Genomic DNA, 20,548 nt, shown 5'->3' on the forward strand with positions numbered 1-20,548 from the left:
GGACTACAGGAGCCCACCACCACACCTGGCTAAATTTTTTTTTTTTTTACTTTTTAGTAGAGATGGGATTTCACCGTGTTAGCCAGGATGGTCTCGATCTCCTGACCTCATGATCCGCCCGCCTCGGCCTCCCAAAGTGCTGGGATTACAGGGCGTGAGCGACCCCACCCAGCCCAGGCATGAATTTTAAACAGCACCCCCCCACCCCTTTCTGTACTCTCTCTCCCTACCTTCCCTTTCAATGCCTCTGAGCCTCCTTTGGAGGCCCCCGGCAAGACTCAATGGCAATAGAAGAGGAGGAAGGCAGAAAATACTGAAAAACGAACCAATTTCTCCACACTTCAGCCTAGGATTCGTTGTGTGGTAAGGTGTCAGGACAGTCTACTAGTTCCTTCTGTGGTAAATGAAACTATTTTGACTTAAAAACATTTGGTGAAAATATCTCCCTCTTTTCTATCCTGAGAATAAATTCCCTTTAGAAACTGAGCTATCGGTGCGAAAAGTGTAAAATGGCCAAGTCAGAAATTTTGTCAAAAGAGCCTATTTTTAATGGATAAGCCAGATTTCTATCTAAAGTAGTTTATTTCCCCCAGTACTATTTCCTACAGCCAAGTTTCCTCAGCTGTTTTTGATTGTTAAATCTATTGGTATCACTAGGGTTAAGAATTGCTTGAACATATTGGGTTCTTTTAAATCCTTATGACGCTCATAAAATTAGAGCTGGTAGAAACTTAGGTAGATCAAGGGATTCTTAGAAAAGTCAGGTATCAGCTGTAGCAGCTCCTAAGTGACACTGTACCATCTGCTAAGTCTTTCTACAGCTACCGAAGGACAAATGTACTGGATAAAAAGATCATTCCTTAGAAAAGCCAGAAAGAAAATGTCCTGTGCTAAGTTGGGTCTAGCAAAGATTTTCTGTTTTGCACTTTCATTTGACCTAAAATACTATTTTAGAAGTTTTTTAAATCCAAGACAAAAAAAATGAAGTAAAAAGAATATAAACACAGTAAGGTTTGAGATTATTTATTTTGTCCATTTTCCCATTTTCTCCAATATTTTGTGCTTACCATCAGCACGCACCACGTATTATCTTGCCTGAGAGTTGGCTCTTGACACACGCAGGTGACATTTGACAGACTGGGAAGACTTCTTAGACAAATACCAGCCCAGAGTTGAAATGGAAATGGGCCACTTAGCAAACAGATAATAAATAGAACCCATGAGGCAGAAAGATCTTGGCCCCATCCCTGTTGGGAAAGAATTCATAATAAAATTATGCAATGATCTGAGAGCCTCTCGAGGTTGAGCACAAAGCTCAAAGAAGCTTCATCAATTTAAAAAGAGAGCCACAGTTTCCTTCCCCACAGCTAAGTTTACCAGATAATACAGTGCCATGCTTGGGACATACTTATACCAAAAAAGTATTTATTTATTTAAAATTCAAGTTTGACTAAATGTTCTATATTTTTACTTGCTAAATCTGACAGCCCTATCGACAGTGATAAAATGGCAATTTAGCATGAGCCTCTGCAGTCTGGTATCAGGTTGGAATCACCATCTAGAACCCTTCCCCCACCCCCAACTCCCCACAAACTCCCCCTGCTAAATAACCAAACAATTGGACTCTGTGCAAAAACAGGTCAAGGAGGTATAAATACGATAAACCAGCTTCTGGGATTGCCCTGGCCCAGCTAAAAAGGTTTAAGTGAGTCCAGAATGAGTTAGGGAAGTAATTGTTTCTTTCCTAACTTCACCTGGGTCTACTGAGGGACACCTTTCTTACCCCCATCCAGTCATTCTTCCTTCATTTCTGTGTTGTCTTCTGCTATGTAATAATTGAGTGTTATTATAGAGCAGAGGTTGGTGGATGGAACAAGGTAACCGAGATCACCCAGCTGGCATCATTTTCCCTGGGGCTCATTTAAAGGCAAGGGTGGTCTCCACCTTCCCTCACTTTGCACTCTTGATGTGTGAGTTTCTGACTTGTGGAGCATCTCTGTGACCTGAGCTTTTAGTTTCCTTTGGTGTCTTCCTTTTCATACTAAGGTTGATCTAAGGTCCCTTATACCCAAAGGACATCCTACAAAACCAGGTGCTAAATAAAGTGCTTCAGGCTCTTCCTCCTTGAGCCTTAGCCTTAGGGTCTCCAAAATAAAGTATGTCTTAGTAAAGCAGTATTTGATTCCTAGTGTGCTATTCATCCTCAAGGGTTCAATTCTTTTGTGTAGAGGAGGAAAAACTTTTTCCTCTGCTTTCTTAGATTCAGTGCCTGGGCTCTGAAAATGAAACTGACAAAAGACAGATTAACAGGAGAAGGGATTTATTATGCACTGTACACATCAGAGCTACTTATCTTGCCCTAGGGTCCCAGTTGGGAATTCCAACCCAGTGATCTCTGAAGAGCTTTTTCCGATTAGCATCATGACTAATCACACACAAATAGAATTTACACACAGAACAGAAATTCCTTAAGCTCACAGACAAATGTAAAAGCAAAATCAAGAGACATCTCTTTCTGAATTCCCACACTAAGAACGCTCTTCAGCAGTTCGTGTCTGAAAGCTTTTCTGGGTTTTTAGAAAAGACTTGCGAACTCCACTAAAACAGATCTCCACTGGGGTTTTGGACACTTGATGTGTTGGAGAGTTCTGTTTGTAAGGCCCAATCTAGAGGACTTCAGTCTGGGATAAATCACTTTTTTTTTTTTTTTTTTTTTTTTTTGAGACGGAGTCTGGCTCTGTCGCCCAGGCTGGAGTGCAGTGGCGCGATCTCAGCTCACTGCAAGCTCCGCCTCCCGGGTTCACGCCATTCTCCTGCCTCAGCCTCCGGAGTAGCTGGGACTACAGGCGCCTGCAACCGCGCCCGGCTAATTTTTTGTATTTTTAGTAGAGACGGGGTTTCACCGTGGTCTCGATTTCCTGACCTTGTGATCCGCCCGCCTCGGCCTCCCAAAGTGCTGGGATTACAGGCGTGAGCCACCGCGCCCGGCCTGGGATAAATCACTTTAAATATAGGAAGCACATTTACCCTCAGCCTTCCATTCTACTCCTGTATCGTTTTTGCGTAGGTGAAATGTGAACAAACTATTAAAGAGGAGGAGTCAGAAGTGGGGCTGAGACTGTAGGAGTCAGGCGGGCACCTACTTAGCTTTGGTGATGGAATAAAATGGAAGAAGGAGAATGAGTCCTTGGAGAAAGGTGTTGGAGATAAACACATTAAGTGTCTTAATGTGTTGTCTGATTGGAGCTAATAATTATTATATAATTACCTCACCCCCTTTTTATTTGTGGATACCAGAGGAAGAGGGGATGGAAGCAGGAACTCAAACTCAAGCCTAGTTCTTCTGGCTCCAAAGTCTGTTCTTTCCCTTTCCCTGTCTAACTCTGTCTGTAGGTTTACCAGCTGCACGGCACTGTATTGGTACTGCATCCCCACAGTATGGTGGGGCCTCCCATCTCTTTGCTGGGCCCCAAGGCTGCCTCTGCTGATCCCTGACTACCAACCTTATTTGCAGCTTCTTGACAATTACTTTGAAGCCTACCAGCACACGCTGGACCCTGAGGAGAGGTTCGCCTTAGCACAAGTGATGACGGACATCGTGCACCGGCGCCCGAGGTTTGATCTCAGCCACCCCTATTTCGTTAAGGCCTACCGAGAGGAATGCACCTGCCTGAGGCTTCACCTGCAGTTAGTGAGGGGCATCCTCACCCAGCAGGTGAGTGTAGTTGGGTTTTAAAATACTGCGTGCGAGAAGAGGATGGAAAACACAGGCCAGAAATGAAAATAGTGTTTTCCTTCCATTGCAGATGTGAAATCTGTGTTTTCTAGGCCAGCATGTACAGCTGACTTATTTGTAAGCTCATTTGCGTTGTTGAAATCCCAGTGTAACTATGGTCTTAAAGAGAGATTTCCACCCCTCATTAGAGTTAATGGTCCACAAGGAATTGATGACCTTAGTTTTCATTAGATTGCAAAGTTTATTTGTGGTGAAAGAAGAACTAATGATACATCTTTTTGACATTAATGTATAAAATTTTGTTTTTTTTTTTAAAGTGTGATTATTTTTAGGACACTGAAAGAAACCATCATATTGTATGTCCTCTAGGGAAACGCTAATGGCTTGAAGCAAGCAAGAGACAAAGAATTGTTGCCACCTGGTTGAAATTTTTTCCGTGTAGTCAATTATTTAACAGAAAGATTTCTCTTTTGCTTCTTAAGCTTGTCTGAAGTCAGTTGCCTTTGCTTCCCTTGGCTATCTGGCTCAGACCGAGAAACCAGCCCATTGCAAAAGAGTCTTCAAAACAATGTCAGCGTGAAAATTAGTCAAATGATGAAGAGGCACAAAGGGACGAAATCCTTCTCATGTCAAGGCTTATAACTCGTGGCTGTGGGAAAGTTTAACTTTTCTAATTTTAATGTTTACGCTGCATTTTTAGATAGAACGTCAGCGGGAGTATGTCCAGAGGATTTGGCGAGAGGATCATCTGGACAATAGCAATACATTTGGACTTCCCCTTAATATAGTTTGCAAACAACTTATTTCCATCAACAATAGCTGGTAAGTTGATGTTGTCTTTATACATTTTATGTGTGATCTTCTAGATTAATTAAGGATAGAGTGTTCAATCTCAGTACTACTCTATAAAGCACTTCTCAAGTGCTTGGGGGAGATGAGAGAAGTAGGTACCAAGGCCACAAAGGAGGGATTCCCTTGTATATTGAGTATCTTTTTGTTTTGTGAGTAATAAAGAATAGGAGGCTAGAATTTAAACATATGCCACTGGGTACAGAATCATCATTCTCTTGAAAAGGCCTGGGGAAAAAGCAGTTGCTCTTGAGATGCTGTCAGGATTTAACCAGATGCACCACACGAGCCTACATGTATAAAGCTTGAAGGTGCTTAAAAGCTTCTTAAAAAGGAATTTAAGTGTCACTAAAGAGGTTTCTGCAGATTTGCCTTGGAGGGTCACAACAGAGTTAAATTTAAGGAACAGAGTTAAATTTCCTGTGACCACTCAGAGAGGGTACACACTTTGTCACCCCCTAGATAGGCAGCATAACCATCTCCCTCTTCCCTTTTAACCTTTGAGGGTAGAGGAAACTGGGAAGCAGGTGACAAGCCGCAGGTTGATCTGCATGGCTCTAGATCACAATCTCTCAATTGCCTCCAAATGGGTGGAGAAAATTTCAACATCCAACAAATATTTGTTTGGCACACAGATGTGAACAACACAGGCATGGTTCTATGTTCCCGTGAGGTATACAGTCCAGCAGTAAAGGCAGACTTTATGTAAGAAATTGCCATAATGGGTTATGGTATTATCTTGGGGACAGGCAGGGCATCATGGGAGCAAATATCTGAGATTCTCATTTTTTGAGAAAGAGCCCCAGGCTCAAAACTCTGCATTTTCTCCATAGATCTTCCACAGGACTGATTTCTTCTCTGTAATAAACTTGAGACACCAGCTGTGTGTGTGCAGCTTGCTATGGCAAACATTTACTGTTCCGGAAATGGTTTCTGGCAGAGTAGGCTAGGGTTATATGGATACTAAAACCTGCCAGAATAGTCTCAAAAGCAAGTATTATTTGCTTGGTGAGATTCCTTTCCAGACTTTAGGCTGTTTTTGTTTTGCAGATTCAGGACTAAGAAAGATACCATTTGCATCAATGTAAAGGGAGTTACAATGTTCTTCAGTTCTGTGTAGGTATAGAAGGACTCTTGACTTGTGCTGAACCCTTTATATCTAAAGAAATAACCCACAGATGAACTTTTTTTTTTTTTTTTTTGCTTCTGACCTCATTCATTTATGAATGATTACAGTCCATTTGAATGATTCCAGCAGTTATGTACAGAATTTAAAAATTGTCTTTGTCTGTTAACATTTTGGGAAAGAAGGGATAAAGATTCAGATGAAATATAGAAACTAATAACCATGGAAATTATTTGTTTTTTATGTAGTCACTTTTGAACTATTTTGTTATATATTTGAGTAAATATTGATTACTGAAATGTTGACAGTTTTGCTGTATAGTCCTTTTTTTTTTTTTTTTTTTTTTTTGAGACAGAGTCTTGCTCTGTCGCACAGGCTGGAGTGCAGTGGCACGATCTCAGCTCACTGCAAGCTCCGCCTCCCGGGTTCACGCCATTCTCCTGCCTCAGCCTCCCGAGTAGCTGGGACTACAGTACAGGTGACTGCCATCATGCCTGGCTAATTTCTTTTGTAATTTTAGTAGAGACGGGGTTTCACTGTGTTAGCCATGATGGTCTTGATCTCCTGACGTCGTGATCCACCTGCCTCGGCTTCCTAAAGTGCTGGGATTACAGGCGTGAGCCACTGTGCGCGGCCTGTATAGTCTTATTCTTATTGAGCTTCTAGAATACACATCTGTGTCTTTCCGTTTTTAAAGGTTCACATTAAAGCAAAGAACATGTCATGCAACCCAGCAGTTTCTCAGACTCTGAGGTCCCTCTGAGCTCTCAGTTTTTCATAATGCACTGGACATACAGGAGCTGTTTTATTGGTCCTTAAAAATATAAAATTGAAATATCTTTTGAATTTTAAGTTTGTTGTGTAAAATTGTCATTTGTTGTTCTTTTCTTCAAGCCCGGCTTCAAAAAATATTTATCTGCTGGAGTTCCACCCTTCCCTCAGCCTGGTAGCGCTTATCCCCAAAGCCCTAGAGCATCTCTTCCAAGAGGCCTGCCATGCCTACAGACCCACATCAGCCAGTGGCCTCGCCTCCCTGGAGCGACATGTCCTGCAGCTGGCCCTGGGCCTGTGGCTCACCCCAGCCACGCCTGAGGCCTGCTACAGTGCACAGCTCCAGAAAGATGTAAGTTCTTTTTGAAGGGGATAGTTGGGTCCTTGGCAGGGAGAATTTTTTTTTTTCCAGATGTTACTGTTTAGCTTTGTTTTTCTGTTTGGCTCTATTCCCCCATTATTTGGCTAGAGACAGAGCTCAGTCATAAGCCTTGCCAATAGTTTTATGTGATTTTTTGGGGGATGGGGTCAAAGTTTCTCATTTGTAAAGATACTGCGACAATTAAAATTTAAAAGGTGATATATGTGGGTATGTGGGAAATGTTTTCTGGTTTATTATTTATATTTTAACAAATACATTTTAATTAAAAATGTTATATTTTCTTTCCACTAAGACACTTCCTAAATGTGTTCTTTTTGTCAAGATCCGGCAGAAGACAGAAAGCGTTGATCAGAATTCAAGTTCAGTCCTGCCATTCACTTGCTGTGTGACTCTGAGCATGTCTCTTAGCCTCTCTGACCTCACTTTACTGTTTCTGTAAAATTATGTTTGTGTACTTGGTAGGGGAGGTAGGCGGAGGTGAGCTTGATGACTCTGAAGCCCCTCTCAGCTCTACTGCTCCATGGTTCAAATTGTGGGTTAATGATTTACATGGTGTTTGTAGTTGGATTTTAATCCTTTTCTTTTTCTGTTAAGGCTGTCAAGGTTACCCCTGGGTTTCCAATTTGACCTCATTCTGTGTGCATACTTGCTATATGACAAAGAAACTTTCATAGGCCCCCCACTGCCCAAACTGTCTGCTCCATAGGTCTGCCTTGGCCTCCTATCCCCTCTTGACTAAAGTAAAAATTGATTTTATTTTGCAGTGACCAAAATAACATAAAATCACAGAGAATTCTAGCAAAAGCAGAAAGAACAAAATTGAATTTAAACATTACCAATCTAATGCATTCATATCATTATTTTTCTGAATTTAAGTATTGTTAATATGTGTGTTGTACATAGCCATAATCATAGTTTTTGTCCATTGTTATTTCCTCCTCTTCTCAGTTAACATTATACTACATATTTTTCCATAATGCTAACTCGTCTTAGACTTACCTTTATGACCACATATAATTCCCATATCTGATGAATAAAAACTTCTCTAATCATTTCTCTATTGATGGACATTAAGTGGTTTCCAATTTTTCATTATCATGAAAAATGCTATAAGATATATATTTTTACATAAAGATTTTTTCCATATTTTGAATTGATTCCTTTTGATAGGTTCTTGGAAACAGAATTACTAAAATAAAATTTAAATATTTGGATACATATTAGCAGATTGCTTTCCAAAGAGTTGTGCCAATTTATAATGACACTCATGTATTTTAAGAGTACCAGTTCTGCTATACTGTGTAGTATTAGGCAAAAGCATATGATGTATGTGCGAATATACACATATACATGAAAAGTGGTATTATGCTGTTAATTTGCATTTTCTTGCTATTTATTGAGCTTAGTCTTTCAAATGTTTTGTTACTAATTATATTTTTTGTGAATTTTTTTCTTTCCCTTTATGTGTCTGTTGGAATCCTAACATTAGTCCTATCTACTTACATGAGCTTCTCTTAAATAAGAATTTTAATCTTCTTTTTGTCTATAATTTTATGCAAATATTTCCCCATTCATCCCCCCCTGCACCTTTTGTTTTGTTTTGTTTTGTTTTGAGGTAGGGACTCACTCTGTTGCCCAGGATGTAGTACAGTGCCACAATCACAGCTCACTGCAACCTCAGTCTCCCCAGCTCAAGCCATCCTCCTACCTCAGCCTCCCGAGTAGCTGGGACTCTAGGTGCACACCATCATGCCCAGCTAAATTTTTGTATTTTTATTAGAGAGGAGGTTTCACCATGTTGTCCAGGCAGGTCTCTAACTCCTGGGCTCAAGCGATCCCCTGACTTTGGCCTCCCAAATTGTTAAGATTATAGGCACAAGCCACTGTGCCCAGCCTCTCCATTTGTCTTTCCATTTTTTTTTTTAACATAAACTTGTTTTCATGTAGTCAAATCTATTAATCATTTTCTTTATTATTTCTTCTGTCCTAAATTCAGAAAAAATCTTACTCCAGATCTTTCATATTTGTCTTATTCTAATTTTTAAGTGGTTGGTTTTATTTTTAAAATATTTAACTCTGGCTGGGTGCAGTGACTCGCGAGTATAATTCCAGCACTTCGGGAGGCTAAGGTGGGCAGGTCACTTGAGGCCAGGAGTTCAAGACCAGCCTGGCCAACATGGTGAAACCCCATCTCTACCAAAAATACAAAATTAGCTGGGCATGGTGGCAGGCACCTATAATTCCAGCTACTTGGGTGGCTGAGGCAGGAGAATCACTTGAATCTGGGACGTGGAAGTTGCAGTGAGCCGAGATTGTGCCACTGCGCTCCAGCCTGGGTGACAGAGCAAGACTCCATCTCAAAATAAATGAATAAATAAAAATAAACAAAATAATAAAAATATTTAACTCTTTTAATATTTCACCAGAGAGAGAGAAAAGAGAGAGTGTATGTGTGTGCATGCATCTGTGTGGTATGTGAGGTATGAGTCAAAACCGAATTTTTCCTCAAATTACCAGCCATTTATTCTACTACCATTAATTGAAGATTCCTTTCACATTGCCTTATGATACCACATTTAAAAGATGTATTTGAGGCCGGGCATGGTGGCTCATGCCTGTAATCCCAGCACTTTGGGAGGCTGAGGCAGGCGGATCATGAGGTCAGGAGATTGAGACCATCCTGGCTAACACAGTGAAACCCCGTCTCTACTAAAAATACAAAAAGAGATTAGCCAGGCATGGTGGCGGGTGCCTGTAGTCCCAGCTACTCAGGAGGCTGAGGCAGGAGAATGGCGTGAACCCAGGAGGCAGAGCTTGCAGTGAGCCGAGATCGTGCCACTGCACTCCAGCCTGGGTGACAGAGCGAGACTCCATCTCAAAAAAAAAAAAAAAGATGTATTTGAAATTATTTTATAAATTATAGTGAATATCTGGGATACCTGTCATCTCCCATTGCTGCCACACAGTTTTATTATTTTTGAAATCTGTCCAAATTTATACCTATAAGTATTCAGATTAATATTTTATATTAGGTCAGAAAATGCCCTCAGAAGGCATGCAGGAATTTATTTAATAGGTCTCTTTGTTACCACTTTGGAAAACTTTAAGGGCCTAGAAATTGCATCCTTGAGTAGCCCAGTCTTTTGGTAGATAAGTGGATAGACAAAGGAGCTTATGTATCCTGGGGAGCCAAACCAGAGAGGCAGGGGGTCTCCAGACTGGGGGGTTGCTGGGAGTGGTATATTCGAAGACAGCAAAGATGTTACAGCAGAGGTACCCACCAAGGCAGCAGGGTGTTAAAGGACAGTGTGGTTACTTCACAAATCACCCAGGGCCAGCTCTGAGTGAGGGAATGCTGGAAAGGCAGTTTGGTGTACTGTAAAACAGCTGAACTTGGAATCAGGAAGCCCAAGTTTACTCTTGGTACTGCTGTGTGACCTTGGAAAGTTTCATGTTGCTTCAGATCCCTCACTGACAAAGGGGAATAATGATACCTGTGACTCCTATTTCATGGGGATCTTGTGAAAATAAAAACGAGTTAATATATGTAAAAATACTTTGAAATTTTGAAACTGTAATTAGAGAGGTATACGCAAAAAAAAAAAATTGTTGGTGGGGCATGCTGGCTCATGCCTGTAATCCCAGCACTTTGGGAGGCCAAGGCGGGTGGATCACAAGGTCATGAGATCGAGACCATCCTGGCTAACATGGTGAAACCCCATCTCTACTAAAAATACAAAAAATTAGCCGGACGTGGTGGTACACGCCTGTAGTCCCAGCTACTCAGGAGGCTGAGGCAGGAGAATTGCTTAAACTCGGGAGGCGGAGGTTGCAGTGAGCCAAGACTGCTCCATTGCACTCCAGCCTGGGTGACCGAGCAAGACTCCATCTAAAAAAAAAAAATTGATATTGGCCACTAAAATACTTTCAAAAATCAGGGACTTCTATTTCTATTTAGTTTGTCTTTGGCATAGACAAGTATCCCCACAGTGAATATCTAGAGATTTGTTTATTTAGACTCATAACATTTATAATAATGATAACAGCAGATACTTTTCCATATGTTAATCCATTTAACCCTCTCAAGAGCCCTATTAGGAAGTTAGTATCTATTTGCATGCAGTAAGGACTGTTATTATCCTTATCACCACTTTATAGATGAGAAAATTGAGACACAGCAAAATTGAGTACATTGCCAAAATCTCACAGCTTCTCAATGGCAAAGTTAGGACTTGAGCCTAGGAAATCTGGATCCGGAGTTTGTGCCACTGACAGACAGTGTATTTTTTTAATGTGAAAATTCTTCTATGTTTTAAAGGATATTTTGTTTTCTTTCAGCTGTTTTCAGCTAAAGTTATGGGAGATCCCTTTCTCGTGGGGGAGACAGGCCTGCTGGCATTCAAGTCTGCAGCAGACGAAGGACGGAAACAAGGCCAAGACTCTCATGTGCTACTCTTGGAGATGTTTTCCAAACTTCTGGAACTCTTGACCCTCCGCCACCGGCTGATAGAAATGAGCCTGGAGAGTGCACACTTAGCTCGGTCAGTGGAGGTCGGAGGCCCAGGTGGAATATACGGTTTGCAGCAAAACATGGGGGAAAACAGGCCATGAGACTCCCTGCTACAAGCCTACCCCCTCTCTGCTCCCAGAGCAGCCAGACAGTTTTCTAAATGGCTAACATGATCACCTTGCTCCCTATCGGGGAAACCCACCCCCAATATTCAACGTGGGTCCTTTTCTATTTTCCTTAAGTGTCGGCTGGTCTGAGAAATAAAGGGAAAGAGTACAAAAAAGAGAAATTTTAAAGCTGGGTGTCCGGGGGAGACATCACATGTCGGCAGGTTCCGTGATGTCCCCCAAGCCGCAAAACCAGCAAGTTTTTATTAGTGATTTTCAAAAAGGGAGGGAGTGCACGAATAGGGTGTGGGTCACAGAGATCACATGCTTCACCAGGTAATAAAAGATCACAAGGCAAATGGAGGCAGAGCGAGATCACAGGACCAGGGCAAAATTAAAATTGCTAATGAAGTTTTGGGCACACTTTGTCATTGATAACATTTAATCAGGAGACAGGGTTTGAGAGCAGACAACCAACCTGACCAAAATTTATTAGGCGGGAATTTCCTCATCCTAATAAGCCTGGGAGCACTACAGGAGACCGGGGTTTATTTCATCCCTTATCTACAACTGTAAAAGACAGACGTTCCCAAAGCGGCCATTTCAGAGGCCTCCCCTTAGGAATGCATTCTCTTTCTCAGGGATGTTCCTTGCTAAGAAAAAGAATTCCACAATATTTCTCCTATTTGCTTTTGAAAGAACAGAAATATGGCTCTGTTCCGCCTGGCCCACAGGCAGCCAGACTTTAAGGTTATCTCCATTGCTGTTATCCTGTTCTTTTTTCAAGGTGCCCAGATTTCATATTGTTTAAACAATTTGTGCAGTTAATGCAATTATCACAAGGTCCAGCTTATGAAGATGAAGGGATTAAGAGATTAAAGCAAAGATAGGCATAGGAAATCACAAGAGTATTGGTTGAGGAAGTGGTAAGTGTCCACAAAATCTTCACAATTTGTGTTCAGAGATTGCAGTAAAGACAGGCGTAAGAAATTGTAAAAGTATTAATTTGGGGAACTTCCATGAAATCTTCACAATTTATGTTCTTCTGCCATGTCTTCAGCCAGTCCCTCCGTTCAGGGTCCCTGACTTCCTGCAACAGCTCCCTTGTTCCTTCTCTCTTCCAAGCCTTCCCAAATGCCTCTCTGATCACTCAACTAGGCTAAGCCCTTCTACTGGCACCTGGGTTTCCCCTCCATTCAGCACATTTCCTTTTAATTCATTGCTTAATATTGGTTTATTGACTTTTCTGCTAGCATAAGCTCCCTAAATGCAAAAGCCCTATCCACATTCTTTACCGTGACATCCCATCACCTGGTATGGGGCCTGAACCACACCAGGCACTCAGGGAATACTGGTTGAATTTGCTCCTGAATGTAATGAAGTTGAATAGAAAGAGCCTAGAGATGAGAGAGAGATGAGTCAGTGACAGCATCCAGGTCAGACAGAGGTATGGTGGGCTTAGAGGGCAGGAGAGAGAAATTAATGAGTTATGTTTTAGGTATGAGGGTGAGATGATGGTAAGACATCAAGTGGACATGTCCTACAAGCAGTAATAATACGGAGCTAAAGGGTTTGTTGTAAATATGTATGAGTGCTGTTATGTTCTGGTCCCCACAAAAGGCCCTATAGATATAGAGAGTCCAGTCACCTACCACAACCATTATCAAGGGCTTGCTGTGGCCAGGGTCTTTACTGGGGATTTTATGTATATTATTTCATTTAATTCTCAGAATATCCTTATGAGGAGGGTTACAAACATTTTATCGGCAAGGAAGTAGAGGCTCAGAAAAGTTAATTTGCCTAAGAGCATATAACTAGAAAGTAGTGAAGGCAGAATTTAAATTATCAGTCAAGATATTATTAACATAGCTTCATAATTTATGATCCTTGGTGGCAGGAAGCCCATAATGTAAAAATTACCCATGACACATGGTAACAATGATATTCTACTGATATGTACAAAACACTAGGGGAGTACAGAAAAGAGAGTATTTCATTCTTCCTAAGTGGTCAGGGAAGCTTCATGGAAGAGGGGCTGCTACGGGTTGAATTATGTCCCTCCAAAAGTCATATGTTCAAGGCCTAATCCCCAGTACCTCCGAATGTGGCCTTATCTGGAGATAGGTCTTTACAGAGGTAATCGAGTTAAATGGAAGTTATTAGAGTGGGCCTTAATCCAATATGACCAGTGTCCTTATAAGAAGAGGAAGTTCAGACACAGACACAGAGGGAGATCATGTGAAGGCACAGGGAGAACATGGTCATCGACGAGCCGAGGAGAAAGACCAGGACCAGATCCTTCCCTTACGGCCCTCAGGAGGAACCAGTTGTTGATACCTTGATTTCAGACTTCTATCCTCTAGAACTGTGAGACAATAAATTTCTGTTGTTTAGTATTTTGTCTGTTTCCAGGGTACTTTGTTACAGCAGCCCTAGCAAACTAATACAGGTGCCAAGAACTCAGCCTTCAATGCCAACTTCTCAAGATGGAGAGATGCATTAGAAGTGGGATGTTGGGGAACATGCACTATGGCTCACGCCTGAAATCACAGTACTTTGGGAAGCCAGGATAGGAGAATCACCAGAGGCCAGGCGTTTGAGACCAGCATGGGTAACACAGCAAGACCTCATTTCTACAAAAATTTTTTAAATATTAGTTGAGCCTGGTGGTTCATGCCTGTTCCAGCTACTTGGGAGGCTGAGGTGGGAGTATTGCTTGAGCCCAGGAGTTTGAGACTGCAGTGAGCTATGACTGCACCACTGCACTCCAGCCTGGGCAATAAAGCAAGACCTCTATCTCTAAAAATAAAAGACAAAGAAGGAGGAGGAAAGGAGGAGGAGGAAGAGGAAGAGGAAGAAGAAGAAGGAAGAAGGAAGAAGAAAAGAAGTAGAAAAGAAGAAGGAAGAGAAGAAGGAGAAGGAGGAGAAAGGGGGAGGAGGAGGAGAAGGGGGGGGAGGAGGAGGAGAGTGTTAAGGAAGGAGGAAAGAATTGTCAACACGTAAGGCTGAGATGCCAGGGGAACATCTAACTGGAGCCATGCTTTGACAGACTTGGGACTGGAGCTCAGAGTTAAGTCAGGACACAGACAAGGGTCACAGATTATTACATGAAGCAGTAGTCTTAGGGTGTAGAGCTGAACAGACTCCCCCACAAACCCCTAAGGAGGGAATGTGGTAGATGAGAAGAGAACCAGGTTCGGAACCTCAGGAAACACCAACATTTGAAGATAAGCAAGAGGAGAAGCCAGTGAAGACTGAGAGAGAGCGGTCATGAGGCAGGAACATGGAGAAAGATGATCCTCGAGGAGGGGACAGAGAGGCCAACTGTGATGAACTCTGAGAGAAGATGGTGAATGTCGCATTTCAGCAACGGTACCTCATGAGGGCTCTGGGGACAGAAGTCAGCTTGTGGAAAATGAGAGTCGAGTAAACACCCAAGCACATCTCCTACTTGAACTGCTTTCTACCATCTGTAACTGTCACAGCAAGTGCAGAGCTGAAGACCTCTGTGGCTCACTCACTTCACACAGACCTGGGCTTTTATTGGACTTTTACTTTGGTTTTTGTTCAGGTGTCTTCATTTTCCTATTACTCGCTTTGTTTTTAGGAGAAAACACTAACATACGTCCTTGGCTCTTTTTTTTCCTTTTAGGCTCTATAAAGAACTGGCATGGGAGATGGGTTTTGAAGAGTTCCATCTGGATCTGAGGCCTGTTCACTTTGAATTTGCATCACATAGGGACAGGGCAGACCAGCCACCTCCTGTCTTTATAACCTCTCTGCTGGAGGACGGTGGGCGGGTAGACAGGTGAGCCTTGAGAGTGTTGAGGTAAAAATAACATGATGGCTGAGTGAATAACCTGTGAAAAATAATTTTTGTCACCATTTGACATGCAAGATCCCATTTCTAAGTTCTCTCTTATATTCTATCTGCCATGATGCCAGTTTTTTTCTTCTTTCTTTTTTTAATAAGAGGGAGAAAGTAAGATCTCATTTAAGGGGGACAATTGCATTTAAAAACACCAAGTAACTGAGAAATGAAAGAACCAGAGAACTCAGGTGAGATGAAATCACAGGCTCAGCTGCTTCCCAGGTAGAATATGTGGCTTCCAGGTAGAAAAGGGAGTCAGCATGGGTCTAATGGGGTGAGAGCCATGGATCAGAAGTCCAGGTCTCATCTCTCACTTTCCTTCAGACCAGGAAGATGTCACTGAAGTTTTCAGAGCAGCTGTTTCCTTGAAAGGATAACACAAGGTACAAATATAACATGCAGGCAATATATCAGGCAGCCTCCTTTGTTAGCTAGTGACGGAAGCCACTGCAAACCAGTGAAACTTCTCTCTCATGCCCCATAGGTTCAACCCATTGCTTGAAAGAAAATATCCTTACTAGTAATAGATGGTGAGTCTGCTCAGTCAGGGAAAGGAATCTTTCTTTTGTCCTCACACAATTAACCTTTGATGTGTGGGGAGGAGAAACTGCTGTCTCCCTCTTCTTTCTTTCTCTGCTATCTGCTTTTCCCCACAGGGTCCCACCTCTATCCCTGGAGATTCCTGGTACTGGCTCCATGCCAAGGAAGGAAAAAGGTGACTCCGAGGAGGCAACCAGCACCTTTGTTTTGCTAATGCAGATCTCTGCTCAAAATAGAACTCTGAGTGTTAATATCCTAAATGACTCCACAGAGCAGGGGTAGAATGAGGGGGTTAGGATGATAGAATACAGTATCCCAGGATTTCTCAATTGTAGCACTACTAAACTTTGGGACTGAAGACATCCTTGTTGTGGGGGACTGTCCTGTGTGTCTTAGATTGATTAGCAACATTTCTGACTTCTACCCACCAGATGCCAGTAGTATCCCAGTACCCCACCCCATACACACTCTTCTATAATCAAAGACGTCCCCAGACATTGCCAAATGTCTCCTGGGGGCAAAACCTGCCCCTGCCCTATCCTGTCACACTAGCTAAGCCAAAAACTGAATTTATTGTAAGGATACAGAGATATTCACAGAAGCCAAGGCAGGAAGTATGATCAGGCCTTAGGCGACGCTAGGTCTCCAATTGGAAAAAAAAAAAAAAAAACCTATCTGGAGCCAAGCTGTTTTCTGGTCCTTCAAGGGCCTCCTTGGTTGGTGTTTTATATTGTGTGAAAATAGGGCACCACATTTTTGTTCAGTCAGAATGCACCAATCAGCATAAACTGCCCAAATGCCCTATGGTCTGGCCGATGCTCTGGTCTGTGATTGGTCCTCCAGGTGATGACCTAGAGATGCTGCAAGATAAGGGAGCCTTTTTCATTACCAGGGGAAAGCTTATATATCCAAAGAACTTGTGTACTGAATTCGTATTTATTTTATGTATGTTAATTCCTTAAAGTTGCCACTTTGGAGAGCCATTATAACAACAACATATATAGTCATCCCTTAGTGTCTGTGGGGGATCAGTTCCAAAATCCCCTCAGGTACCAAAATCCAAGGATGCACAAGTTCCTTATATAAAATGGCATAGTATTTGCATAAAACCTATGCACTCCCTCCCTTATGCTTTAAATCATCTTTAGATTACTTATATCTAATACAATTTAAATGCTATGTAAATAGTCATTATACTACATTGTTTTTATTTGCATTATTTTTATTTTTGTATTGTTACTTTTTATTGTTTTATGTTTTCAAATATTTTTTATCTGTAATTGGTTGAATCCATGGATGCAGAACCCATAGATATGGAAGGTCAACTGGATCAAATATGAGTATAGTGACTTACATTTTAAAAAGCACATTCATGCATATTATCCCTCTTAATATTTGCCATTACCCTATGAGATAGGTGATACCCCCTTTACAGATGAAGAAAGAAAGATTGATAGATATTAAGTTACTTGACAAAGTCTCATAGTTATGGACAAAGTACTGAGTCTCAAGGTGGAAACATGGCTACAAAGAATATTTAGATAGCTATTGGAACCATAGGAAAGAGAGAGAATTGGACAACATTTAGGGGGTGCTCAAAGGAGTGAGTCAGTGAAGGATCCTAAACAAGTATGGTCAAGAAGGTGAGAAGAGCCACGTGTGGTGGTGCATGTCTGTAGTCCCAGCTACTCAGTAGGCTGAGGTGGGACAGTTGCTTGAGCTCGGGTGTTCAAAGCTGCAGTGAGCTATAATTGTACCACTGCCATTCAGTCTGGGTGACAGAGTAAGATTCTGACTCCAAAAAAAAAAAAAAATCACTTGGTACACCTTTGATGCCCAGTTAACTACATATGTACTTCAAATAAATAAAAACATTTTGCTTAAAAAAAAAAAAAAAAAAAAAAGAGGAAAAATGGGAGAGAGTAGTGTAATGGTGATCAAGAGAAAATAATTTCCAACACTATGGGGTGGTCACCATAATCAAACTACAGAAAGATCAAGTTCAAAAAGGACAGAAAAGATCCCAGATCTCTTATAGCTTTCAGTGGAAATATCAAGTTTTGTATAAAAGTTGCATTTGCTATTATTACTGACATTTCAGATCTGATCACATGACATCCTGTTCCATCATAATGGTGTCTCTTGATTAGTTGCATATCACATCAAAACAATTTCATATTTTTTGTTGCAGATATTCTCCTACTGCTCTTGTCTTAGCCATCTCTGAGGTGGATGATAACCAAATTGGCAAATTTAGTTTTTACACAAAGGAAGCCATTCTTAAGGTAAACGATTTATTTTTTAAAAACAAATGAAAGTAGAATAAAGCAATTTGCTCACGTATTTCTTTCAGAAGACATAATACTCTATATACATTTAACCTTCATATATAAGAAAAGCTTCCATGGGACGGGCGTGGTGGCTCACACCTGTAATCCCAGTACTTTGGAAGGCCAAGGTGGGTAGATCACGAGGTCAGGAGTTCAAGACCAGCCTGGCCAACATGGTGAAATCCCATCTCTACTACAAATACATAAATTAGCCGGGCATGGTGGTGCATGCCTGTAATCCCAGCTACCTGGGAGGCTGAGGCAGGAGAATCGCTTGAACCCAGGAGGTGGAGGTTGCAGTGAATGAAGACTGCACCACTGCACTCCAGCCAGGCAACAGAGTGAGACTCCATCTCAAAAAAAAAAAAAAAAAAGAAAAGCTTCCAATTTCTTAAATAATAATAATGGTTGTTTTAGTCCATTTTCTCTTGCTATAACAAAATGCCTGAGACTGGGTAATTTATAAAGAAAAGACGTTGATTTGGTCCATGATTCTGGAGGCTGGAAAGTCCAAGGACATGGTGGCAGCTTCTGGCAAGGGCTTTTGCACTGCATCATAACATGGCAGAAAAGCAGAAGGGCAAGTGATTACATGCAAAAGAGACTACAAGAGCAAGCCAAGCTTGCTTTTATAACATCCTGCTCTCTTGAGAAAGAAATCCACTCCCACGATTATGACATTAATCCATTCATGAGGGCTCTAATCTCATGGCTCAATCACCTTCATAAACTTTTGGGGGACACATTCAAACCATAGTGATGGCCTTGCCTTATTTGATGTGCACATTAGCCTGGTTTGACCCATAGAGACCGCAACACCACTTATAATAACTTCTGTTAGATACTAAAAAAGAAGTTCACGTGTAGTGAACAATCTTTGCATAAGGTTTTAAAAATATACATTTGTTATTGGAGCTTTTATCTGGTCTTTCTAAACCTGGTGCTATTTTTTATCTGCTACTTGGATTTCTTTGCTTCTGTATGTGTATTTTTAAAACATTGATCTAATCTTGGCTTACAGGAGCCTGCCACTGAGCACATGTTTGCTAGTTCATCAGAGCCTATTCATCTTTTCCTGACCATTGGGGAAATCTAATGGTGTCCAGCTATAGAGCAAATCAAGCCTGGAGGCTGCCTTCTTGGAATGAAATGCTGCTTAGGGAGAGACCAGATTCAGTCTTATGGCTGAGTAGCAAGCATCCCAGCTCATTTGGCAGTTTGATTCATATATTTACATGTTGAATAAGTGGTGATCTCAACCCTCAACTCACTTCTTTATGCAAGAAATTCCTAATATTTTTCGTATTTTCTTCCTTTAGCTCTTGTTGCATTCAGGAGTGGAAAATATGCAGGTAACTCTTGCTTGCCAAGCTGCTCAGAAAAATGCTTTGATGGTGGCTGTCCAGCAGGTGTACTTCTATCACACCCCGCAAGGGAGCTGTCCTGCTAATGTCGAGGTAAGCCTGCATGACAGAGAAGCCAGAGGCATGTCATCACTCCCACCAGCTAATGTCAGGCTACCCCTTTCTTCCTTCCTTTTTTCCCTTCTCCCTTTCTCCCTTGCCCCCTAGTTTCTCTTTCCTATCTCTTTATCTTCCTTACTTTCCTTTTTTCCTCCTTTCCTTGTTTCCTGTTTGTGAATCAATGTATGACCAAACCCTTACTGGATTTCTTAATTTTCAGCGGTACTTTTTTCTGTATTTCTTGTTTTTTGGTTATTGAGAAATAATTAATGTGATATAAAACATACCACAGGCTGGGTGTGGTGGCTCACACCTGTAACCGCAGCACTGTGGGAGGCGGAAGTGGGTGGATCACAATGTCAGGAGATCAATACCATCCTGGCCAATATGATGAAACCCCATCTCTACTAAAATACAAAAAACTAGCCAGGTGTGGTGGCACGTGCCTACAGTCCCAGCTACTTGGGAGGCTGAGGCAGGGGAATTGCTTGAACTCTGAAGGCAGAGGTTGCAGTAAGCTGAGATCATGCCACTGCACTCCAGCCTGGCAACAGAGTGAGACTCTGTCTCAAAACAAACAAACAAATAAACCAAAACCAGATTATAGTATATAATTCAGTGGCTTTTAGTATATTCACAAGATTGTGCAACCATCATCACTATCTAATTCCAAAACATTTTTATCACTCACTCTCAAAAGAAACGTACCCATTAGCAGTTACTTACTTTTTCTCCCTCCCCTCAGTCCCTGGCAACCACTAATGTACTTTCTGTTTCTATAGATTTGCTTATTCTGGACATTTTATATAAATGGAATCATACAACAGGTGACCTTCGGTGTCTGGCTTTTTTCCCTTAGCATA

At 41.6% G+C, this 20,548-nt stretch overlaps 1 protein-coding gene across 1 annotated transcript in view; it reads left to right on the plus strand.

The window, feature by feature from the left end:
• Nucleotides 1-19,862, plus strand: part of LOC135970303 (uncharacterized) — a 37,958-nt gene extending 18,096 nt beyond the window's left edge. Inside the window, 7 exon segments of the mRNA XM_065542888.2 lie at nt 3,515-3,715; nt 4,437-4,558; nt 6,606-6,834; nt 11,203-11,405; nt 15,134-15,289; nt 18,084-18,177; nt 19,542-19,862. Coding sequence (XP_065398960.1) covers nt 3,515-3,715; nt 4,437-4,558; nt 6,606-6,834; nt 11,203-11,405; nt 15,134-15,289; nt 18,084-18,177; nt 19,542-19,862 — 1,326 coding nt within the window.
• The last annotated feature ends 686 nt before the right edge of the window (nt 19,863-20,548 follow it).

This window comes from Macaca fascicularis, chromosome 4 (assembly GCF_037993035.2).
Source record: "Macaca fascicularis isolate 582-1 chromosome 4, T2T-MFA8v1.1".
NCBI classification, from domain to species: Eukaryota; Metazoa; Chordata; class Mammalia; order Primates; family Cercopithecidae; genus Macaca; species Macaca fascicularis.